The sequence below is a fragment of the Bos indicus x Bos taurus genome, chromosome 1 (assembly GCF_003369695.1).
Source record: "Bos indicus x Bos taurus breed Angus x Brahman F1 hybrid chromosome 1, Bos_hybrid_MaternalHap_v2.0, whole genome shotgun sequence".
In the NCBI taxonomy this organism is placed as follows: domain Eukaryota; kingdom Metazoa; phylum Chordata; class Mammalia; order Artiodactyla; family Bovidae; genus Bos; species Bos indicus x Bos taurus.
The window spans coordinates 38123106-38146059 of record NC_040076.1 but is presented as its reverse complement, the minus strand read 5'-3'; the positions used below and the strand labels follow the sequence as shown (position 1 = coordinate 38146059).

Genomic DNA, 22954 nt, shown 5'->3' with positions numbered 1-22954 from the left:
ATTCAAATTTAATTCTGAAGGTAAAAACCTTTAGAGAAGTATAGATTCCTAAAGATATACTATACAACCAATACCTTAGACACAGTTCTCTCCTAAAGCTCTTAAGAGTAAATGATATATAAAGTTCCTTCCAGGTCAGAACACCTGGATTTTAAATAAAGGAAGGTATGTGGCATGTGGAAAAAAGCATGTAAAGTGTAACTGGCTTTATGATAAGAAAGGCATAGGCTCAAATTAAGAATTGTGAGACTCTGGAAAACTGATTCAGCTCTCCTAAAGAGTCTCACTTTCTTTATCTGTAAAATGGGGGCTATAATAGTGAAGGAGTTTAGAACACTCCACTCCAAAATATGCTGCTTTGGCATACTGATTATTTTGAGTAAAAAGCACTTTAATAACAGCAGATGTGGGAAGGGCATGGTGACCTATCTTTTTCTTACTGAAAGCAGGAGATGAACTCCCATGTGAAAGATACCCTCCCTATAGCAAGAGGAAAGAATATTCTTATCACCAGAGATAGGGAGTCAAGGCCAAGAGAAAAAATACGTGTATGCTTTACTCCTGTCACCCTGTCTTATGTCAGCCACTGCCAGAAGCCCTAATAGGATACAGGAGAAATTTTACTACCCCTACCTTACAAAGTGGTTGTTAAGATGAAATGCTACACCTTAAACTTATACAGTACTGTATGTCGATTGTATCTCAATGAAACTAGAAAAAAAAAGATTAACGGTGATAATTTAGTAACATATCTAGCATGTGTGATGTGCTTAGTCACTCAGTCATGTCCGACTCTGTGACCCCATGGACTGTAGCCTGCCAGCCTCCTCTGTCCATGGAATTCTCCAGGCAAGAATACTGGAGTAGGTAGTTGTTCCCTTCTTCAGGGGATCTTCCCAACCCAGGGATCGAACTCAGGTCTCCCGCATTGCAGTCAGATTCTTTACCATCTGAGCCACCAGGAAGCCCATATCTAGCATAGAATTGCAAAAGGAGTAACAAGAAATGTTCATAATGTTAGTGTTGCTCATTTGTGTCCGACTCTTTGAGAACCAACAGACTGTAGGACGCCAGGCTCCTTTGTCCATGGAATTCTCCAGGCAAGAATACTGGAGTGGGTTGCCATTCCCTTTTCCAGGGGATCTTCTCAACCCAGGGACTGAACCCAGGTCTCCTGCATTGCAGGCAGATTCTATACCATCTGAGCCATCAGGGAAGCCCATTCTTTCATCAACAGTTCTTTTAGCATTTAACTGCAAAAGTAGTAACAAGAAATGTTCATGATTGCTAACAATACATGTAGTAGCAGTGGTTTCCCTGGTGGCTCAGTTCGTAAAGTCTGCCTGTAGTCTGGGAGACCTGGGTTTGATCCCTGGGTGGGGAAGATCCCCTGGAGAAGGAAATGGCAACCCACTCCAGTAGTATTCTTGTCTGGAGAATTTCATGGACAGAGGAGCCTGGTGGGCTCTAGTCCATGGAGTCACAAAGAGTTGGACATGACTGAGTGACTAATTTTCACTTTTCTTATAGTAGTAATTATTATCTTGAGTCCCTATTAAGGGCTAGGCACTGTTCTAAGACTTTATATGTAGTAACATATTTAATCCTCACAAACCTCAAGTAGATAATTTTATTATCATTTCTCTTTTTTCTGATAAGGAAACTGAGGCAAAGAGAAGTTAAGCAATTTGCTCAGGTTTACACAGCAGGAAACCAAGATCCCTTGGTTCCAGAGCCCACCTACTTTTCAGCACCATGCTATGCTGCTTCTCAGAAATAGAAGGTATTTAGCAAATTGTTCTCTCCCTAAAAAAAGGTGTTTTGTTTTTCCTATAGTTAAATATATATTTATCAATGTTTATATATATTTATTATAGTAACATAAAATTCATATAATATTAAAGACAAGTATATTTTCAAATGCATAAAAGTATAAAGAACACCAAAAATTACCTAAAATTCAGTCTTCAGATAAGCATCATTTAACATTTTCATTAAATAATCCTACCATATCTCTTTATGTCTACACCTACATATAAAACCGATAAAATGGAATTATATTTTTGTAGTGTCTTTTTTCCATCTTACTCTTTATCTCCCCACTCTGTCAACTGCCCAACCACCCATCAAAAGGAACCTATATTATTAATCTGATATACATATGCTTATATAATTATCTGCATATACAGAATTTTATTTACACACTTTTCTGTCTCCTGACTCTCCACATGTCAATACTTCAAAGGTAATACCACCAATCAATCAGCAGAGATGCAAATCATTTTTAAAGGTTGATGAATAGAATATAGAAAAAAAATGTGTCCTCTTTTATTCAACCATTGCCAATTTCTGGGCATTCACACAACTGTAATTTATAATAATATACTTTTGAACTGTGGTGTTGGAGAAGATTCTTGAGAGTCCCTTGGACTGCAAGGAGATCCAGCCAGTCCACCCTAAAAGAAATCAGCCCTGAATGTTCATTGGAAGGACTGATGCTGAAACTGAAACTCCAATACTTTGACCACCTGATGGGAAGAACTGACTCATTTCATGGCTGCAGCCATTGTTCACAATGATTTTGGAGCCTAAGAAAATAAAATCTGTCACTTCTCCCATTTTCCCCCTTGTATTTGCCATGAAGTGGTGGAATTGGATGCCATGATCTTAGTTTTTTGAATGTTGAGTTTCAAGCTAGCTTTTTCATCTCTTCTTTCACCTCCATCAAGAGGCTTTTTAGTTCCTTTTCATTTTCTGCAATTAGAGTGGTATCATCTGTATATCTGAGGTTGTTGATATTTCTCCCAGCCATGTTGATTCCAGCTTGCAATTCCTCCAGCCTGGCACTTCGTATCATGTATTCTGCATATAAGTTAAATAAGAAGGGTGACGTTATACAGTGCTGACATACTCCTTTCCCAATTTTGAACCAGTCCATTGTTCCATGTCCAGCTCTAACTGTTGTTTCTTGACTTGCATACAGGTTTCTCAGAAGACAAGTAATGTGGTCTGATACTCCCATCTCTTCAAGAATTGTCTACAGTTTGTAGTGATCCACACAGTCAAAGGCTTTGGCATAGTCAATGAAGCAAAAGTAGATTTATTTCTAGAACTACTTTGCTTTCTCCATGATCCAACAAATGTTGGCAATTTGATCTCTGATTTCTCTGCCTCTTCGAAACCCATCTTGTACAACTTTAGTTCTCTGTTCCCATAGTGCTGAAGCCTAGCTTGAAGGATTTTGAACTCAGAGGATGGCATCAATTTAGGGAGCAACCGGTTTCAGAAAGGAGTAGAAAATCACCTTAAAGCTTCATTTGTACAGGTAGAACATTCTTTTTTTAGTCTACATTGTTTATTTTGGGTGGTTTTTGGAGGATTCACTAATGCAGTTTATGGATAGGTGTCTGAAAGCTTTTGTCTTAGCCTGAAATTACTAGAAAACAGACTAAGACAAAAGTTTACATCACAGAAGGGTACGATCCCAGGGAAGCAAGAGTGAGAAATAAAAGGAAGTAAATCATGCAAGGAGGGAGCAAAAATGTAAGAGGGTTTGTAATCAAGCTGGCTATGGCTTTGTTCAGTTAAATTTCATTCCACTTTTCTTTTTTCTGGTTTAAATATCTTATATTCTATTTCTGTTGTTTTAGTGGTAACCCTAAAGCATTTAACATGCATATGTAAAAGAAAAACCTAAAATAAATCAATCTACACCATTTTTCCTAAAAGATGCAAGAATCTCATAACATTTCCTCCTAAATAAGATGCTATTGCATTGTATATTGGGATTTATTTGTGCTTATATTTTTTAACTGTATAAAATGTTATCATTGTCTTCTATATCCAATGACTGTTAGATTTTCCCCATGTATTTCTCACTTTCTTCTTTCTTCAATTCTTTTTGTATCTTCCATTTTCCACCTAGGATGGCTTTCCCTTTTCCTTCAGAATTGCTCGTGACAAACTCCACTCTTGCTCTCTGTCTAAAAGAAAAGTCTAATTCACTTTTTCTCTTCAAGGATATTTTGACGAATGTATTTCTGGATTGACACTCATCTTTTCTTAGCACATTGAAAACATCATTCCTCTGAATGCCAGCTTCCATTATTACACTTAGAGGTCATTCTTCAGTCCAACTGTTGTCCTTTGAAGGTAGACTGTCTTCTCTGGCTGCTATTAAGATGGTTTTTTATTTTCATAATTCTGCAACTTCACTATAATGGTCTATACTGGCTTAGCTCTGGTTACAAAGTTTCAGAGGTTATGTCCACTCTTTCCCCACCACTAAAACTGAAAACAATCTTCCTTTCAGTTCTTTGGAGAGGACAATTTCTTCCTAGTTTACCTTATTGCAGGGAAAAGTATTTTGGAGTCTCAGGTTTATACAAGTTAGTCTCCTAATAGATGCTTTAATTGAGCACGCTCTGGCTTCTTTTATCCACACATGTTCATGAAGCAGTAAGTTTTCCAGGTGAAGCAAAAAAAAAAAAAAAAAAGCTCTCAAGTGAAAACCCAGCTTCAATGCTCAATTTACCTCCCAGGTTCTCAAACTGTTAACTTTCGGCCACTGAGTATTTGGAGAACATTGACAGACTTTAAAAGATTTTGCTTTTCTTTAATATTATATCCCACACTTTTAAGTTATTTTCAACAGGAGAGTTGGCTAAAACACACCGTTTGTCATATCACAGGAAACAGACGTCTTAGTTACCTCTCTATCCTTCAGAGCTCTACACCTACCATGCAATGCCTCACACAGAGTATGTGCTCACCAAATGTGGCTCATGTGATGTAAAATATGGCATTATGATAAAGATATTTAAATTGCTAAAACTGAAAATCAGGGCAGCTTTTCATTAAATTGTAGCTTTAGTCAAGATCCTCAATTCAGCATTTTAAAGTAACTCTCAGTTGAAATACAGCTTTATGCTATATTACAGTTTGGTCTAGACAGATTTTATCTGAAATAGGATTAGACTGGTTAAACTTTAAAAAATATATAATATAAGGCATTACAATCCAAGTTTCATACACACACATACACACAGACTCACTACATTGAGAAAAAATTAATTTTCAAGCTTAAATTGCCAAAAATAAACCAAATCTTTTTTTTTTTTTTTTCTCATCTAAGTAGAAAAAGGGATAAATTTAACAAATTCTTGAAAAAGCCATTGAGGTTTTTCAGGAATAGCATTTGGAGTCTCAGCTTTACTTTTTTTTTTTCTACTACATGCTCAAAATTATTACTGTTGTTATTATTTCCAAAAAGAAGATCCATCTAATGCAGGGAGTTCTTGGAAGGCTTTCTAGGAAAGCTGATTTCTGAGTGAAAACCTGAAGAATGGAAAAGAATTAGCAAAGGGGAAGAAGGGGAAAATGGTACCTGTAGGGTGTGCAAAAGGCTCAGAGGGAGAAGGGCAAAAGCAATTCAGTAAAGAGTCTGACTAACGTTCTCTATCACCAAAAGCTAACGAGATGTAAAAAGGGTATTATTGACAGCAAAGAGAATTTCATGTCAACCCTCAGCAAGAAAGTTGATCAAGCCACTCTATCAAACTGGGTCATTCTTAACTTCTTAATGCTTTCCTATTTAGAATCAAAGGTAGTTTTTTTTTTCTCTTTTTTTATGAATACCAGGACATTACAAAGCCTCCACTGACAAAAACAGAACAATAAAAAACAATGGACAGTCCCTCACCATGCTAACAGGTAGGAGCAGCTAGACCAGAAGAGTAGACTAATTTTTTTTAATCATCCTAAAATATGAGCTTTTCAATTATTCAAAGCTGTGAGCCTCCTGACCCAGAATAAAGGCCAGTACTGATCTGAAGAAATTCAGAGGATAAATGCACATTTAGTGCAGCCATCATTTTAAGTTTTGCTTATAAAAGCTTTTTTTTTAGCATGGCATCTGCATTCCAGATTCAAGCACTGTAGCTAACCTAATTTGGGATTTGAGCATCAGCATGAAGACATCTGTACTTCTTAGTAAACCATTATCATTAGCCCTTCTTAGATGAAAAGCTACTTTACTTGGACTACTGCCTGTAACTCATTGCCCTTGATGTAAGAACAGAAGATTCTTCTATACTTCAAACTCCTAGAATATATCCATTTGCCTTTGGATTCTTAATCTGAATTTCTTTACCATAAACATGTTAAATATTTATAGCCTACTAATGAGGATAATCTAGGATAAAAATGCCCTCTTTTCAAAATGCTACCCAAATTTGGCATTTCTCTTCCATTTTTCACAATACTAAAAATTCTATATTCAAGACTGACGTAACAAACAAAATAAGCATGCTATCAAAGAATAGAGGGTAAAAGTAGTAGCAAATACTCCTTATAACACAATTCCATAAAATTTCATTTTCAGCTCAAATTATAAAAATAATAAAATAAACTTACAAAATAATCTCTTATGTTGTGATTTCTTACCAAAAAAAAAAAAAAAACACAGCAAGTTTCAATAAGTTTTAACCACAATTTGAAAACACACAGTATTTTTACACCTAAAATATACATTTAACTGGTATACTTATACCAACGCCTAGTATAGGATTCAGAGTTCTCATAAAAATGTTTATAAACTATTTCAATAGGAATGCTGTCAAAGGAAGATATATATTAGCAGTTCTCAAACTAGGATACATACATACATACATACATACATGTCCTGGGGATACATAACAACTTTTAAGGGATAAGCATCTTAATAGCCTAACCTGAACCCCTGGCAACTGTCACCTAAATCACTGCAACTGGCTTCTTCTGACTGCCCTGCTCACCTCCAGGTATGAGCTCTACTACTTCACTCCCTACACCAAAGCCACATCTGATGTGAAATGTAAATCTGATCGTGTCATTCTCCTTTTTAAAGTCTGCAGTGGTTCCTCATTACTGTTAAGATTTCAAATTCCTTAGTATGATATTCTGGAGAAGGCAATGGCAACCCACTCCAGTATTCTTCCTGGAAAATCCCATGGATGGAGGAGCCTGGTAGGCTGCAGGCCATGGAGTTGCTAAGAGTCGGACACAACTGAGCGACTTCATTTTCACTTTTCACTTTCATGCACTGGAGAAGGAAATGGCAACCCACTCCAGTGTTCTTGCCTGGAGAATCCCAGGGATGGTGGAGCCTGATGGGCTGCCATCTATGGGGTCGCACAGAGTCGGACATGACTGAAGCAACTTAGCAGCAGTAGCAGCAGCAGGCTTAGATAGTTTCAAAGGAATCAATTTTCAGATCTTAAAAAAGGAGAACACCTCTGGTCAAGGCTTCTTAAAAAAGAACACCTCTGGTCAAGGCTTCTCCTAGCTCTTCACCAACTTTATAAATAAGTAGCACACTTCCCACCCATCCAGAATCTTATTACAGCAAGTTGGGCCAGGGCACAGAAACCCCCCAGAGCACTCCAAACAAACGCAGTTCAGCACACTAGTGCTTTGGCTGAGAAAGTGAGTAAGTCTTCTAATTAGGCAACAGTCTTTTAAAATTGGTTTCCAATCCTTTGCCTTCTTCAAAATCAAAAACAGACCTAGTGTTTACATAGGTTTACATAGTTCTTACATTGGTTTACATAGAGTGTTTATATAGTAGATGATTAAAATAATGCTTAGTGAATGAGATCTATGTGATTAGGGTTATAATTCAGGAGTTTAAAGAACTAGTGAGATTACTATAATACAATTCTCACCATTTCATCTTTTCATCTCTGTGAACAGCATTTGCACTTATAAAAACAAAACTATCAAACAAAAACCAGATAGAATTGAGGCTAAAACCCATCTCATCTAGCCATAAGTAATTTTCACCCAGGGAAATCTGAAGTAATAGTTTAAAAGTCGCATTGTCCCATTAAGAAAAGAATTTGCAATGAATGCATTACTTTAACAAATATATATAAAAATGCGTATTACATATATTTCATCCTTTTTGTACTACTAATAGCAATGATAAGTCATTTCAAAAGAACTTTTAAAATCTTCAGAGTTGCACCATCCAATACTATACCCACTTGCTACATGAGGCTGTGAGCACTTGAAATGTGACTAATCCAAATTAAAATGTACCCTATGTGTAAAATGCACACCATTTCAAAGACTGTAAGAAAGAGAATGTAAATATCTCATTGATAATTTCTATTCTGATTACATGTTCAAATAATATTTTGAATGTGTTAGGTTACAATGTATTATTAAAATTAATTTTATTTGTTTCTTATATTAATGAGATTGCTCAAAAACATTAAATTATATATATACTTCATGTTATATTCCTATTGGACAGAACTCTCTTAGAACCTTATGGTCCAATAATACAAAAAATGAGTTTAAATGTGTATGTTTTTGTTGCATAAAAGTACGACCAGGACATCAATACAAGACTCTGAAATGTAAAAGCAACAATAAAACTTTAAAAATCTTTGCCATTAGCTCATCAGGTTTCATATTATCTGAAGATTTGTGTTCACAAAATGCTATAGTTTTGTTGTAGTTTCCCAATTACCTGTAAGGACAAAGTAACTGGGGAAAAAAAGTTATTTACACTGTTTCCTCAGTAAAACTTCCACTCTTCTCCACACTGTCTTGGTGTCTTGGTGTCTTGGTTTTTAGGCTTTCAAAGTCTGAAAAGTCAATCTTACGTTTCTCCCCGCATATTCTAAAAGTATCCTGTAACATGTGGATATTTAAAAGCTGTCAGTTATGGAGAGAAAAGTACATTACCTGGATAAGCACACTGCAGCAGAGCTAGAGATTTGCCTCCAGGGGCAGCACACAGATCCAGAACCTTCTCCCCATCCCTCAATTCCAGAGCCAGTACTGGGAGAAGGGAGGCAGCATTCAGGAGATAGTATTTTTTTAGGTTTCCAATTTGGTGTCTTTCTGAAGGCATTCTGTGAGGAGTTCTGCTAAGGTAACATTTCATTGATTTAGGATAGTAGGGTAAAGATCCTTGCAAGAGTGAGTGATAGCCCTTCAAATGTAAATCCTTTTCCAGTTCAAAAGGGTAATTGAATCTGTTAAGAAGAACAGCATATTGCCAACAAGATGGAGCTGTTAGTATGTCCCTAGGGAGAAAAAGAAAAACAAAGGGGTATTAAGATAATACACGGTAATACAATTTTATACCAAGTCAGGGAACTAGGTCCTAGTCTTACGCTTTATTTACCTATGGTTTTCAGAACCAGGAGAATTACTTTTTCCTTTGCCTTAGGCACCCAAATGGTTCAACACAGCACTGTTTTTATCCTATTTTTAAAACTTTGATATTTTGTTCATCATGGGATTTTTCTTTGGTATCAGTTTTGGTCATTAAAACAGTATTTATCTTGGTTCCTGAGTTTTAGGGGCCCCTTAAAATCTGCACCAAAGAGGAATGCCTCACTTGCCTCTCAATCTTGTCCCTCCTTGCACATTATCTTGCGAAAAAAACATGACGTGTCTTTCTGTTCATTTCAATTCAGTCGCTCAGTCATGTCCGACTCTGCGACCCCATGAATCGCAGCATGCCAGGCCTCCCTGTCCATCACCAACTCCTGGAGTCTACTCAAACTCATGTCCATCGAATCGGTGATGCCATCCAGCCATCTCATTCTCTGTCATCCCCTTTTCCTCCTGCCCCCAATGCCTCCCAGCATCAGAATCTTTTCCAATGAATCAACTCTTCACATGAGGTGGCCAAAGTATTGGAGCTTCAGCTTTAGCATCAGTCCTTCCAATGAACACCCAGGGCTGATCTCCTTTAGGATGGACTGGTTGGACCTCCTTGCAGTCCAAGGGACTCCCAAGTCTTCTCCAACACCACAGTTCAAAAGCATCAATTCTTCAGCACTCAGCTTTCTTAGCTTTCTTCACAGTCCAACTCTCACATCTATACATGACCACTGGAAAAACCATAGCCTTGACCAGACAGACCTTTGTTGGCAAAGTAATGTCTCTGCTTTTGAATATGCTATCTAGGTTGGTCATAACTTTCCTTACAAGGAGTAAGCGTCTTTTAATTTCATGGCTGCAATCACCATCTGCAGTGATTTTGGAGCCCAAAAAAATAAAGTCTAACACTGTTTCCCCATCTATTTGCCATGAAGTGATGGGACCAGATGCCATGATCTTAGTTTTCTGAATGTTGAGCTTTAAGCCAACATTTTCACTCTCCTCTTTTACTTTCATCAAGAAGCTTTTTAGTTCCTCTTCACTTTCTGCCATAAGGATGGTGTCATTTGCATACCTGTCTTTAGCATACTTCAAAATCCATCAAAATAAGATTTTAGTCTATCACTCTTTGCACAAAGAAGTGTTTTTCTTAAGAAAAAATTTAAAACCCAAGTCTTAATTTTAAAGGGAAAAGTACTATCATTAAAGGCTGTTCAAAAGAGTAAGTATTCAAGTTTTCCTCTGATGAAGATAAAAGTATAGAAAGCTAACTACAGTGAACACTACAGTCAAAGAGTTAATGAGGCGATCAGTGGCTCAGAGGATACAAAACCAAGGATGGTTTAAAAATCACTTATGGACTGATGGTGCAGGTTTTCCCTGCCCCCACCTCCCCAGCAGATGTACCATCCTAATTTTTTATTTGGTCCAACAGTTAGATCTCTTGACAATCACAAGCTCACATCAACTGACAAATGATACAGCAGGAAATATTTATTTACAAGCTGACCTTTCTAGCTGAGTTATTTGGGAGCCTCATTAACCATGGTCAATTAAATAAATTCCAGCTGCTACTCACCCTGGTTTTGCCTATGTGAGAAATGGCTGGATTGAAATGTAACACCTGCGACTCTTCCAGTGCCATGTGAATTTCAATTGAGGCTAATATGTGAAATTGCTTTCTTTTATCACTTCCTTTTACTATGACAGTGCATCACAGAAGCCCAGCATTTCAGCTCTACCGGAGGATGACAATCTCTTTCTTTAAAAACATGCTTCATAAACTTTAACGTGCATCAAGTGGATGTAAGAGATTGCTGGGCCCCACCTGGGGTTTTCTGTTGTAGTTCTAGTAAGTCTTCAGGTGATACTAATGATGCTGATCCACAGACCACACTTTGGGAACCACTGAATTAAAATGGACCCTAAAAGGAAATCTATTGTTGTAACCTTATGTCAGTCCATCCTAATTATACTCTCCAAACTGGCTGAATATTGATCCAGAGTTTTGAGTCATGTAGTAACAGGGAAATAATGCTCAGAAGCATTATTTAATAATACAGACTGGAGAGGCTTGGTTTACATCATGTGTCCATCCCTTAGCCAACAAATGGCTTTACACACATCCAATTGGTTAACATCTTGGCAGGGCACTTTTAATTGGCTTTACACACTTTCAACTGGCTTTAAACATTTCCAATTGGTTAACATCTGGCAGGGAAAAATCTAATTCTTTCTTCATAATTTCCAAAGCTATTTTAGAAAGTTTATTACTTCAGATTAACATGAAAAGCAGTTGGTTAAAAAAATTTCATAAAATATTTGTAAAGATATATTTAGCAGATTTCCTTAAGGATGGACTGGTTAGCTCTCTGGCAGCAAGGAGTTCAAACCAGTCCATCCTAAAGGAAATCAGTCCTGAATATTCATTGGAAGGACTGATGCTGAAGCTGAAACTTCAATACTTTGGACACCTGACGCAAAGAACTGACTCATTTGAAAAGACCCTGATGCTGGGAAAGATTCAAGGCAGGAGGAGAAGGGGATGACAGAGGATGAGATGGTTGATAGCATCACCAACTAGATGACCATGAGTTTGAGTAAACTCCCGGAGTTGGTGATGGGCAGGGAGGCTTCGCATGCTGCAGTCAGTCCATGGGGTCACAAAGAGTTGGACACGACTGAGGGACTGAACTGAATTGATTTAGACAGATAAAAGCTTTGACTAGGATTATATTAAATGTACTAAATTTGGGGAGAATTAACATCTTTATTGTATTCACTCTTTCTAACTTTCATCACAATATGTTTCTCCATTTATTCACATTTTCTTTCAGATCCCTTAGCAAAGGTTATTAATCTTGCATATTTTATTTAACCTTATTGTATGCAAGGACTTCAGTTCAGGAACACTATAGATTCTTGTACACTATCCAATATGCTAAATCTTGAAGGACGAGGAATTAGCCGCAGGATGAAAAGAGAACACAAGGTCCAAGGCAAACACCACAGCGCGTGTACAGGTACCAAGGTATGATGGAGAACAGTTCATCTGGGGAATTAAAGGTAGTCCAGTGTAGCAGAAGATTACATGGGACAAGTCTAAGATTATCAAGTTTTAAAATTTTATCTTATAAATTTTAAATTCCTATAGATGAGAAATCATTGAAAGACTCTAAGAGGGGACAGCCTCATTAGATTTAAAAACATATACTTACAGCAGGATGTGGCAGGAATCTTCAGAAATTAATCCTATCTCATTCTCTAACAACCAGATAAAATAAGCCCTTGTTCAGAAAAAACCAATTTTCTGATCCCTCCTAATCTGTACCCAGCCAACTGAACTACCTGAATTTCCTGGAGCAAGTTTTCTTTAGCCTTTAACAATCTTAGCATTAACTGGCCCCTCTGCACTAAAATGACCTTTCCTCTCTCACCAACCTGCAGCCTGGCTAACTCTCCTATTTGCTATTAGGCCTTCTCTCTCCAGAGAAGCCTTTCTACCTACCATCCAATCCACTAGCTGCACCTCACCCTGACAATATTAATAATAATACAGATCACTGACCAGATGCTTACTATGTGCTTTTTTGTGAGGGGCAACTATTATGCTTATTTTAGAGGGCAGGCTAACCAAGGTTTTCAGAGATTTGGCAACTTCCAAGGTCACATCACTACTGAAGCAGAAGTCTTTGATTCAAAAAGCCACTGGCTTTAAAGTCCAGTAGGAGTGTGAGACCCTAGTACAGAAGCACAAGTGCTACCGGACAGGAAGAGGAAGAGAAGTTCTTCTCCAAACCTCGCCTAGTGCCAGAGGCCCTGCTTTTCAGAAGCAGCCTATTGTCTCTTAACAATGGAACAGCTTGACTTAAGTGGCCCTTGAGGAGCAGCTACAACAGGATCAATTCAATGATGGGACTGCTAAGGTTGCTCAGGGTGGCACTTAGCAGCCCTGAGAAAGCAAAGCTGTGTATTAACGTAAATCTCAGCTCTCCCTGGCACTCCAGTGCCTGCACTGGTGGGATGATGCCCCGGAGCCTACTAATTTTGAAAGCTCTGACAGATGGGCAAGTAGCCCAGCAGACAGTGGAGGGAGCATATACTAGAAGACTTAAGAAAACACTGGCCAGATGCTCTATTTCGGGCCTCCTCTCAAGATTCTGAAGCTGCTTCACTTACTGGTCTCCAAGCCAGAAGTTCAAGTACACCAGCAATCAGCAGAACTGGGACCTAGAAGATCAGTGACCTGCAAATGTTTTGCTAGCATATTCACTGACATCATTTTGGAAAAAAAACTCTGTACCCTCTGCAACATTTTAAGTTGATATCAAAATCTTCACCGTATGTTTAAGAATATAACTTCCAGTATACTGTAAAAATTGACATTTTAAAATATAAATTACACTACTTTTTAAAATCTATCCTGTGGAAACTAAATACCAGAGTGATTTTAAAACCCATCACTGTCCATTTAAAAATTCATGGACTGACTCTTCTTGAACAGGTGGAAACTGTACACTGTTCCTTTCCCTTTTCTTTATATTTCCCCATATAACTTTTATAACTTTAAGTCCTAATATAATTTTGTGCTTTTAATCTTTATCACCCTATATTTCTCTCTCACACATACACACTCACAGACACATGTGCATGCATATACTAAATTTGTTTTCATTGTAGCCTTAAAGTTCTAAGTGTTAAAATAGCTTCCAGAGTAGTTATCAATAAAATTATTAGTACAAAATTGACCAAAATAACTTATACATTTGATAATTATCTATACATAAAAATGGGGTTCCCTGTGTCAACTGGTAAAGAATATGCCTGCAATGAAGGAAACCTGGATTTAGTTCCTGGGTTGGGAAGATTCCCTAGAGAAGGGAAAGGCTACCCACTCCAGTATTTTGGCCTGGAGAATTCCATAGACTATGTAGCCCATGGGGTTGCAAAGAGTTGGCCACAACTGAGCAACTTTCACTTTCCTTCTGAACATAAAAAGAAAAAATTCATAGGAAATGGCTTCCTTAATGAAATTAGATGCATCCAGGAATGAATATTACCTAGTGCTATAATGATCAGGGTTCAACATCAATTTCTGTGGTGGCTCAGTGGTATAAAGAATCTGCCTGCAATACAGGAGATGTGGGTTCAATCCCTGGTTCAGGAGGATCCCCTTGAAAAGGAAATGGCAATCCACTCCAATACTCTGGACTGGAAAAATCCCACGGACAGAGAAGCCTGGTGGCTGCAGTTCAGGGATCTCAAAAGAGTCGGGACACAACTGAGTGACTAAATAACAACAACAAATAATGACCAGGGTTCAACATCAATTCCGATTTTATGTTTTTAGAAGGGGTAAGAAAAACCTTCACTTAAATAAGTAGATGAGAATTAAAATACATTTTGTTAAAGCAATGTCACCCTTTTGTTAAAATACTTTCTGTTATGGTCTCCAATCACTAAATCATATATCTTCAGAAATATTTTAAATGATTTGTTAGCTAACAGCTCAATTGCAAGTCCTTTACTTTTGATGAAAGCAAAACTTGAAGACCATCTGACCTGTCAAAGAATCTGGTAGTAGTCATTTACACTAGCAGTCCCATAGTTTCTTGTAGAGGGATTTTTGACACCCTGGAGGGAATGCAATGTGGAAGAGTCAGGAGAGTGAAAGTGAGACCTTTTTTGTAAAGCGGGACAAAGACAACTGTAGAAGGGCAGGTTGGGAAAGAGGAATAAGCACCCCCTTAATCAAGGGAAGCAGAGTAATCTTCTGAGAGAGCATATATGAAAGCTGAGCATCTGGAAGTCGATTATGATAACTTGCCTGTCTGTGCTCACATATCCCTTGAAAATTGCATATTATTTGGACAAAGTCTGTTACATAACATGATTTTCAACTTTTCTGATTACTATTCTATTCTCGATTCTTTCTATCTAATGATGAGGATAAAAAATTATCTTATCTAGACATTGCTAAGTACCATTGCTTAGTTCTGTGTAACTGCACAGATTATAGAACCCACAAAAAGAGTTTATGGTTAAAATAAAGAAATCTCTTTTGTTTTATTGCTATTATTGCCCACTAGAGAGCGCTCATACAATCATTTTAAAAGTCTGGTTTAGAAATCCAGAAATAATCAGTTCACAGAAGTGCGTCAAGATACGTTCTTGAGCCATTTTCCTTTCAGTCGTCAGAGATTTTAATAACAAGCTGATTGTCTCCTACTCTTTCCTGACATTGTTTCTTGCTTTCCTCTCATGGAAGGGCTGCAGCACAGGAGATGACCGCACACTGCTGCTGCTGCTGCTGTTGCTAAGGCGCTTCAGTCGTGTCCGACTCTGTGCGACCCCATAGACGGCAGCCCACCAGGCTCCGCCATCCCTGGGATTCTCCAGGCAAGAAAACTGGAGTGGGTTGCCATTTCCTTCTCCAATGCATGAAAGTGAAAAGTGAAAGTGAAGTCGCTCAGTCGTGTCTGACTCTTCCCGACCCCATGGACTGTAGCCTACCAGGCTCCTCCGTCCATGGGATTATCCAGGCAAGAGTACTGGAGTGGGGTGCCATTGCCTTCTCTGGACAGCATACTGACATGACATGTCATGACATGAATGGGCTCACCTGAAGAGCACGTAGGTAACAAGGCAAAAATTGAATCAGGGTAAATTCAACTTCAAAGGGCTGTTCAAAGGATGACGGCAAGAAAGATCTTTGCAGAGCAATAAAATTAAACACTAAATCTTCCCCACTACTATAACTAAAAATACTGAGCAAATTATTAGCTTTCTAGATAGCACAAGAACCCACTCTCCTTCCCCTGGAAGTACATAGACTCTGCAAGCACAATATTATGTCTTGGAAATAAATAGCTAAAAAACAAAAACACTTGTTCTTATTTCTCCATGCCATGCTCCATGCTCAGGCTACTTTCTAAGCAGAGAAAGCCTTTATTTTGCTTACGGCAAATTTAGCACATGTTTATGCAAAACTTAAATTACCATGAAAACCCAACAAAAAGGTAGATGAAGCAGAAGGCATGGCTAATCAAATGGATTTGAGGTTCACTGCTCATTTTGGTTAGGGTCAAATAATAATTTATAAATCTGTCTGTGCACATTAAATATAAAAATTACTCATTACAGGGTCTGAGTAGCCAGATTACTGTTAAGTCTGAAGACAATACACCTCTTGAAATTTTTTTTATATCATCCATTTATGCCTAATTACATCCGAGGTATGAGAGGCATATAGAATAGGAGTGAGAAGGAGTTTGTGAACCAGAGAGGCACACAAACCCTAGTTCTGTCACTTAGTAGCTGAGTGAACCTGGGCAAATTTTAATACTTAAACTGTGTGCAGTTCCCTTACGTGAAAAGTAGGAAACCTGAGAGCTTTATTCCAAGCATCAAATAAAGGCACTATTGCCTGGCACATAATAAGCATACTGTAGATGTCTGGCTATCTGGTTATTCTTCTATCTGATTTAACTCTGCATACTGAAAACCTCATGAATTAATTAGACACTTCACTATTCATCCCTCTTTTCTTCTCTGTGACAGAGGACACTCATGTAAAAACTCTAGTTTTGAAATAAATCTCCAACTATAAACTACATTTTCAAGCTACAGTATTTACAAGTTTCTAAAACAGTTTGTCTAAAATTACTTCAGAACCATCTCATACTTTGTCAAATTACTAAGACCTGGCTTCTCCTTAGGTCTTTGCTGTCACCATCAGGCCTTGTTACATGGGACTAGGTACTCCTGCCTATTTCTATTGGGATACTTATGGAATTAGCAGCTTATATAGTTTTAATCATGCTCCTTCTCTCCTATGAATATCAGACTGTCAGAAAACTGGACACGGGGACTGTCTTACTGTGTTTCACAGGGTATGGTATAGTGCATCAGACACTCAATGTAAAGAACCCGTAAGAGTAACATACTGACCAAATGCAAAACTCACTGAACATACAAATCAAACTTCTCTCGTGTCTATGCATTAAATTATTTCTCATTTCTGTTTTCTATAAAACATTTAAATAATTTGTGTGTGTGCGTGCATAGGCATGTATGTTCAAAACACATAAAGCTAAAGACAAACAGAAGAAACATGATCACCAGACAGTGACTTTAGCCAAGATAAAGCAGTGATGGCTTTAAAGATTTGTCGCGCTATCTCCTGAATTTTCAGAAACTAGTCAAATATCCTCAGAAGTTTAAAAACTTTTCTGTTACAGTATAATTAATTTTGTCAAGACTGGTGGGCAGTTCTGTTTCAAAGATTAAAGCAATTAATCAGGGCAAGGTATAACAGTTTTTGCTTATAACAAAATTATGACTACAAAGTTTTCTTTCTCCCCTTTCCATCTTCCTATGATTCAAGCTATTTCCTCCTCCTCCTTCTCTTCTGAAGCTACAGCAAGAAATGGTAGCCAGGTTTAAACTCTTTTATCTTCACAGTACCCCTATCCCAGAAGGGTTTGTTTCTTGTTCTTTCATAAAGCATCAAAAGATGAATTATACTAACCTTACTGTATTCCATGCATCTCCAAGTTCTTTGGAATACTGCTTTTCAAAATGATCCAATACAACTTTGCAAATCTGTTTTGCAAGCTTCCTTTCTGGTTTTGCTTTCAGCTATGATGATAAGAAAAGTTTGCTGACACACTCTATTACAAATTTATTGAATTTCAACATTACTAGCACAGTCTTTTTTCTTAAGATAACACCTTTTTTCCCCCAGATACTTACCAGTTCTTAAGATAGGAGCTATACCTCACACGTAATAAAACTATATTATCATACTCTATCTACTTATGAAAAACGTTTCTCCAAATGATTATTGCTCAAATGTAAGGCAAAAGGTGAAGTGGAATTGTGGTGCTAACATAGGAATGTGTGTCAAAGGAACAAAATTAATCTAAATAAGCCACTCTAGATGTTAACATCAGGGGAACTCAGGAAAAAGCATGTATCATCTTATAATATTTTTGTAAATGTAAAATTATTCCAAAATAAAGTGCATTTAGAAGAAAAGTGAGTTTCCTGTGGAAACTTCGCTGTTTTATTTACTAATCCAGAGTTTATCGAAGGTCAATTATGTAACAGAAATTCTTCTAATCTCCCACGATAACACGGGGACAAGGACAGTTTCAGCCTTCCAAGAGCCTGCATTCCCCTCAAAGTTGAAAGGATATTAAAGCCTGCAGGCTAGAGTGCAGACTGGTTATCTGCGGCGGAGGTGAGTCGGGAGAAAACAGAAAACGCTCAAGAGCGAGGGTCAAAACACTCAGCATTATTCTAGGGCTTTGGACTGAAGCTAAAGAAAGCCTGAGATCACCAAGTTCCCCGCATCCCAGCCCCCTCCCTCGCAACGTCATCGGTCGGTAATGCTTCTGGCTCAGGCCCGCGGCTGGGTCCCAGCCCTCACCAAGGTCAACACCATCCCGTCAGGAGAGATCAAACAAGAAAATCAATTCCACCGGGTATCTAAAGCTTGCCGGGAACAAATGAACAGCCCATCTTACGATTTTCGCCGGAATTCTCTCGCATCCCTCACGTTTCCGGTTCAACTTCTCGCGAGATTCTGCTTTGCCCGAGTTACGGAATCTCGCCTTTGCCTGGTGGCTCAGAAGGTAGGTAGACTCTGCGTGCAGTGCGGAATGTGTGATTCAATCCCTGGGTCGGGAGGATCCCCTGGAAAAGGGAATGGCAACCCACTCCAGTAATCTTGCTTGGTGAATTCTATGGACAGAGAAGCCTGGCAGGCTATAGTCCATGGGGTCACAAAGAGTTGGACAAGACTGAGCAACTAACACTGTCCCGCGAGAGGCAAGAGCAAGTGAAAGTGAAGTCACTCAGTCGTGTCTGACTCTTTGTGACCCCATGCACTGGAGCCTACCAGGCTCCTCCGTCCATGGAATTTCCAGGCAAGAGTACTGGAGTGGGTTGCCATTTCCTTCTCCAGGGAATCATCCTGACCCAAGGATCGAACCCCGGTCTCCCTCATTGCAGGCAGACACTTTACCATCTGAGCCACCTGACATGAGGAGGCAGTGCCTACCTACTCCGGGGGTGTGGCCGGAGCCCCTGGGCGGAGCCTTGGGCAGAGGGTCTTCAGAAACCATGCCTCACTCTGAAAAATTTCTTTCTGCCCTGTATTTGAAGTTCAGAAAAAGAATGGAAGTGTTTGTCACTGTTGTTGTTCAACCACACAGTCGTGTCTGACTCTGCGACCCCACGGACTGCAGCTCGCCAGGCTTCCCTGTCCCATCACCAACTCCAGAAAGTGAAAGTGAAGTCGCTCAGCCGTGTCCGACTCTTTGCTACCCCGTGAACTGTAGCCCACCAGGCTCCTCCGTCCATGGGATTTTCCAGGCAAGAATACTGGAGTGGGTTGCCATTTCCTTCTCCAGGGGATCTTCCCAACCCAGGGACTGAACCAGGTCTCCCGCATTGCGGGCAGATGGTTTAACCTTTGAGCCATCAGGAGTTTACTCAAACTCATGTCCGTTGAATCGGTGATGCCATCTAACCTAACCATCTCATCCTCTGTTGTCCCCTTCTTCTGCTACCTTTAATCTTTCCCAGAATCAGGTGTCTTTTCTAATGAGTCAGCTTGTATGATCGTTGTTTTAAGATGTTCTCAGAGGCGAAGATAGTTACTGCTAATATATCAAATCTGAAGATTCCCATTAGCCCAGATATTCAGGACTCAAGATAAAAGGACAGATATGATGAAAAAAATTGTCACGTGTTTCCTAGAGATAGCTCAGTGGAATAATCTCTCTCGGGGAGAGATAAAGGATTAAATTGATTTAAATACACAGTTAAAACGTTTAGCATAGAGATTAAGAAACAGTTCACATCCAAATGTTAGCTGCTACTGTGTATTATATTCACTATCTTGATCTTAGTGATCATCAAGTTTTGATACCAAATGCTAACAAAATGACCTTACATTCTAACACCCTAAAAAATGAACCTCCTCACTCACTTTTACTAGGGAAACTGTTACTGGTTGTCTGGAAAGGTTCACACCCATTCTGAAAGGAATAGCAATTTATTTGCTCTTTTAGTGTTACTCTTCCGTTGTTTCCTTGTAATTTCAATTAGCAGTTTATCAGAGAAAGTCAGTGCTAAGGTAGTGCCTAATATTTAATGAGCATCATCATTTTGAGACCCTTGATGCTCAAAATATCAGTGTAAGTATATACTCTAAGTGCAAATCTTAAGACCATATAAAAAGATAAATTTCATTACCTCTATTGTGATCTGATGCTTAATATATTTATTTAAACAAGTTATCCAATAATCTAAAAATGAATTTAGATTCGGTGTAAAAAAAGTACAGTATTAAGATGATTAAATGCATCATTTTGTTGAAAGTTTAAGTCATTAGTTTGCCTTTAAGCCTCTATGAGATTTCATATAGTTTATTTTTTTCTGTACTTCTTACAGATGGTTGCATTTAATGAATCAATGTGGTAGTAATATAACTGCAATGTAGACATATAAAAAAACTTAAGGTAAAAATCATATATACTATTTTTCTTTAAGGGAAAGGGAATATGTTATGCTTGGAAAGAGGTCATATTAGTTATTATATTGTTTTGTAACTTCTTCTTTAGCATAATTGTTTTCTGATTTTAATTGAAGAAAAAAAACTTTTAAGCCTGAGAGTGAAAATCATGGAATAATGCCACTAGAGATAATCACTATTAACATTTTGGTGTGTTTCTCTAATTTTATGCATTTTCAAGTTTGCTAAAACTATGTAAAATTGTATCCTGTTTTTACAAGCATTTTATTAAAAATTCTTCACATACAGTACATAATTTCTAGAAGTTCCATAGTATTTGAAAGTATGTAGGTTAACATACTTACTATCTTATTGATAGACTTTTTTTTTCATGATCTTTGCATGTCTGATAATCTTGTATTTTTCAATTATGTCCTTAGTCTGGTAGATCTTCAAATCTTAGTACTATTATTTCTGTTGTAAATTACCCACTCATATCCATTTATCTGGAGCTGTCTTAGTGCTATTTATGTTTACCTTTATATTAGAGCTATTAACCATATCACATTTTCAAGTACTTTTCCAATTTTTCTTAAAATCATGATTTTAAACATGAAAATATTTTAAATTTGTATGCAATTGTTTGTAACTGATACCACTGCTTGGAAATTTCTTCTCACAGAGGGGAGCTGCTTCAGTTTCTTTCTCCTTTTTCTTTAGTTTGACCTTTCTCATTTAACCTGCTAATCTATTAGAATCAATATCAGTATCATAAGAATATTAATGGATTTCCCTTACCTGACACCAAATAGCTACTGGAGAATAAACAAAGTTCTGCACTTAGTTTTAAGAACAGGAACTATTAGAAGCAGACTTGTTTTTGCAAACATAAGAAATTAAGCTGACACAAACACCAGAAATTGTACTTGGGTTTTTAAATTGTTATGATAAAGACTGAGGCAGCTTAAGAATATAAAGACTTACTGCTATAGAGGAAAATAATTTCTACATACTTATGCAATTTTATTGTGAGGTCATTTAAGAAGTGTTTCAGAATAAACTATGAATTTTCATAATTATATAAAATATCTCTGAAAGTACTTCATGTTTAGGTTTATGCATCAAAAAGGTAAAGACGGGGTTTGTAAGTAAAACAATCTGATATCAAGAGAGTGTTAGCTTCTTAAATTGAATGGCAGAAAAACACAACAAAGAAATTTACCATCAAAGCAGAGAACAAAGTATAGTTACAGGTGAGGAAATCTTGGACATCACTTTAGTAGTCAGCTGAGGCTCTCACTTTTTTAATAACAGCCCTCCAAAGTGGTGTCTACAAACTACAGCTGACAATAATCCTCTGGAGCTGGGAAGTGAATGTAGTAACTGGTATTTAACTTTTTTTCTAATCTTTAAAAAAAAAGTTAGGAAGGCATATGTACAAAATACAGGAGAATATGTATATTAATGAAGGGCTGAAACTTTTCCCCTGAAAATTCATTATGTTGAAGCCCTAACTCTCCCCTCCCTTGCCTTCTCCCATCCATTACCTCAGAATGTGACTATTTGGAAATCGGGCCTTTTCAGAAGTCATTAAGTTAAAGGGAGTCCTTTAGGATGGGTCCTAATCTAATTGATTGGGGTCCTTATAAAAGAGGAAATTTGGGTACACTGAGACACTAACAGCAAATGCACACAGAGAAAAGACCATGTGACGACAACAGGGAGGAGGAGGCCACCCGTAAGCCAACGAGAAAGGTTTCAGACACAGTTGCCAGCATCTTGATCTTGGACTTCCAGTCTTCAGAGCTATGAGAAAATAAATGTCTATTGTTTAAGTCACCCAGTCTGTGGTACTCTTTGTTTTGGCAGTCCTAGCAAACTAACACAGTAACTTTATATTTAATGTATACCAAGAGTGTTTACTGAAAAATGATGTATAAAATTTGGAGATCACGGTTTCATTTACCCAGGACATATTGTTTTCTCATCAACAGGCAAAAGGAATTCACAACTCCTGCTGTAACCTGACAAGTGATTTTCTTCGTATTTTCCCTTTAACATAAACTCCCATTCAATAAAAAAAATTCATTTCTGATTTACTGTTTAAAAAAAAAGACTTCTATTGTGTTTCCACAAAGACAATGGATTATTACTATTTTGATAATTTAAAGCATTTTTAACGTAAGCTTTGAAATATATGGATTTATTTTTTGGATACACTGGAATGTATTTCTTGATAAACTAGAGGGTATTAGCAGAATCTCAACT

General features: G+C 37.7%; 1 protein-coding gene and 1 long non-coding RNA gene across 2 annotated transcripts in view; one reads left to right on the top strand and one right to left on the bottom strand.

Moving 5' to 3' along the window:
* NSUN3 (NOP2/Sun RNA methyltransferase family member 3) overlaps positions 1 to 18740 on the bottom strand; it is a 60919-nt gene extending 42179 nt beyond the window's left edge. The window contains exons 1-3 of the mRNA XM_027554049.1: positions 18596 to 18740; positions 17693 to 17802; positions 8734 to 9077 (exon numbers count right to left, since the gene is read on the bottom strand). Coding sequence (XP_027409850.1) covers positions 8734 to 9077; positions 17693 to 17802; positions 18596 to 18610 — 469 coding nt within the window. The 5' untranslated portion in view covers positions 18611 to 18740. The remainder of the gene's footprint in view (positions 1 to 8733; positions 9078 to 17692; positions 17803 to 18595) is intronic.
* A 971-nt stretch (positions 18741 to 19711) lies between these two features.
* LOC113900397 lies at positions 19712 to 22790 on the top strand. Its single transcript, XR_003513133.1, has 2 exons — positions 19712 to 20693; positions 22681 to 22790. It is a non-coding gene; the product is annotated as an uncharacterized LOC113900397 (long non-coding RNA).
* The last annotated feature ends 164 nt before the right edge of the window (positions 22791 to 22954 follow it).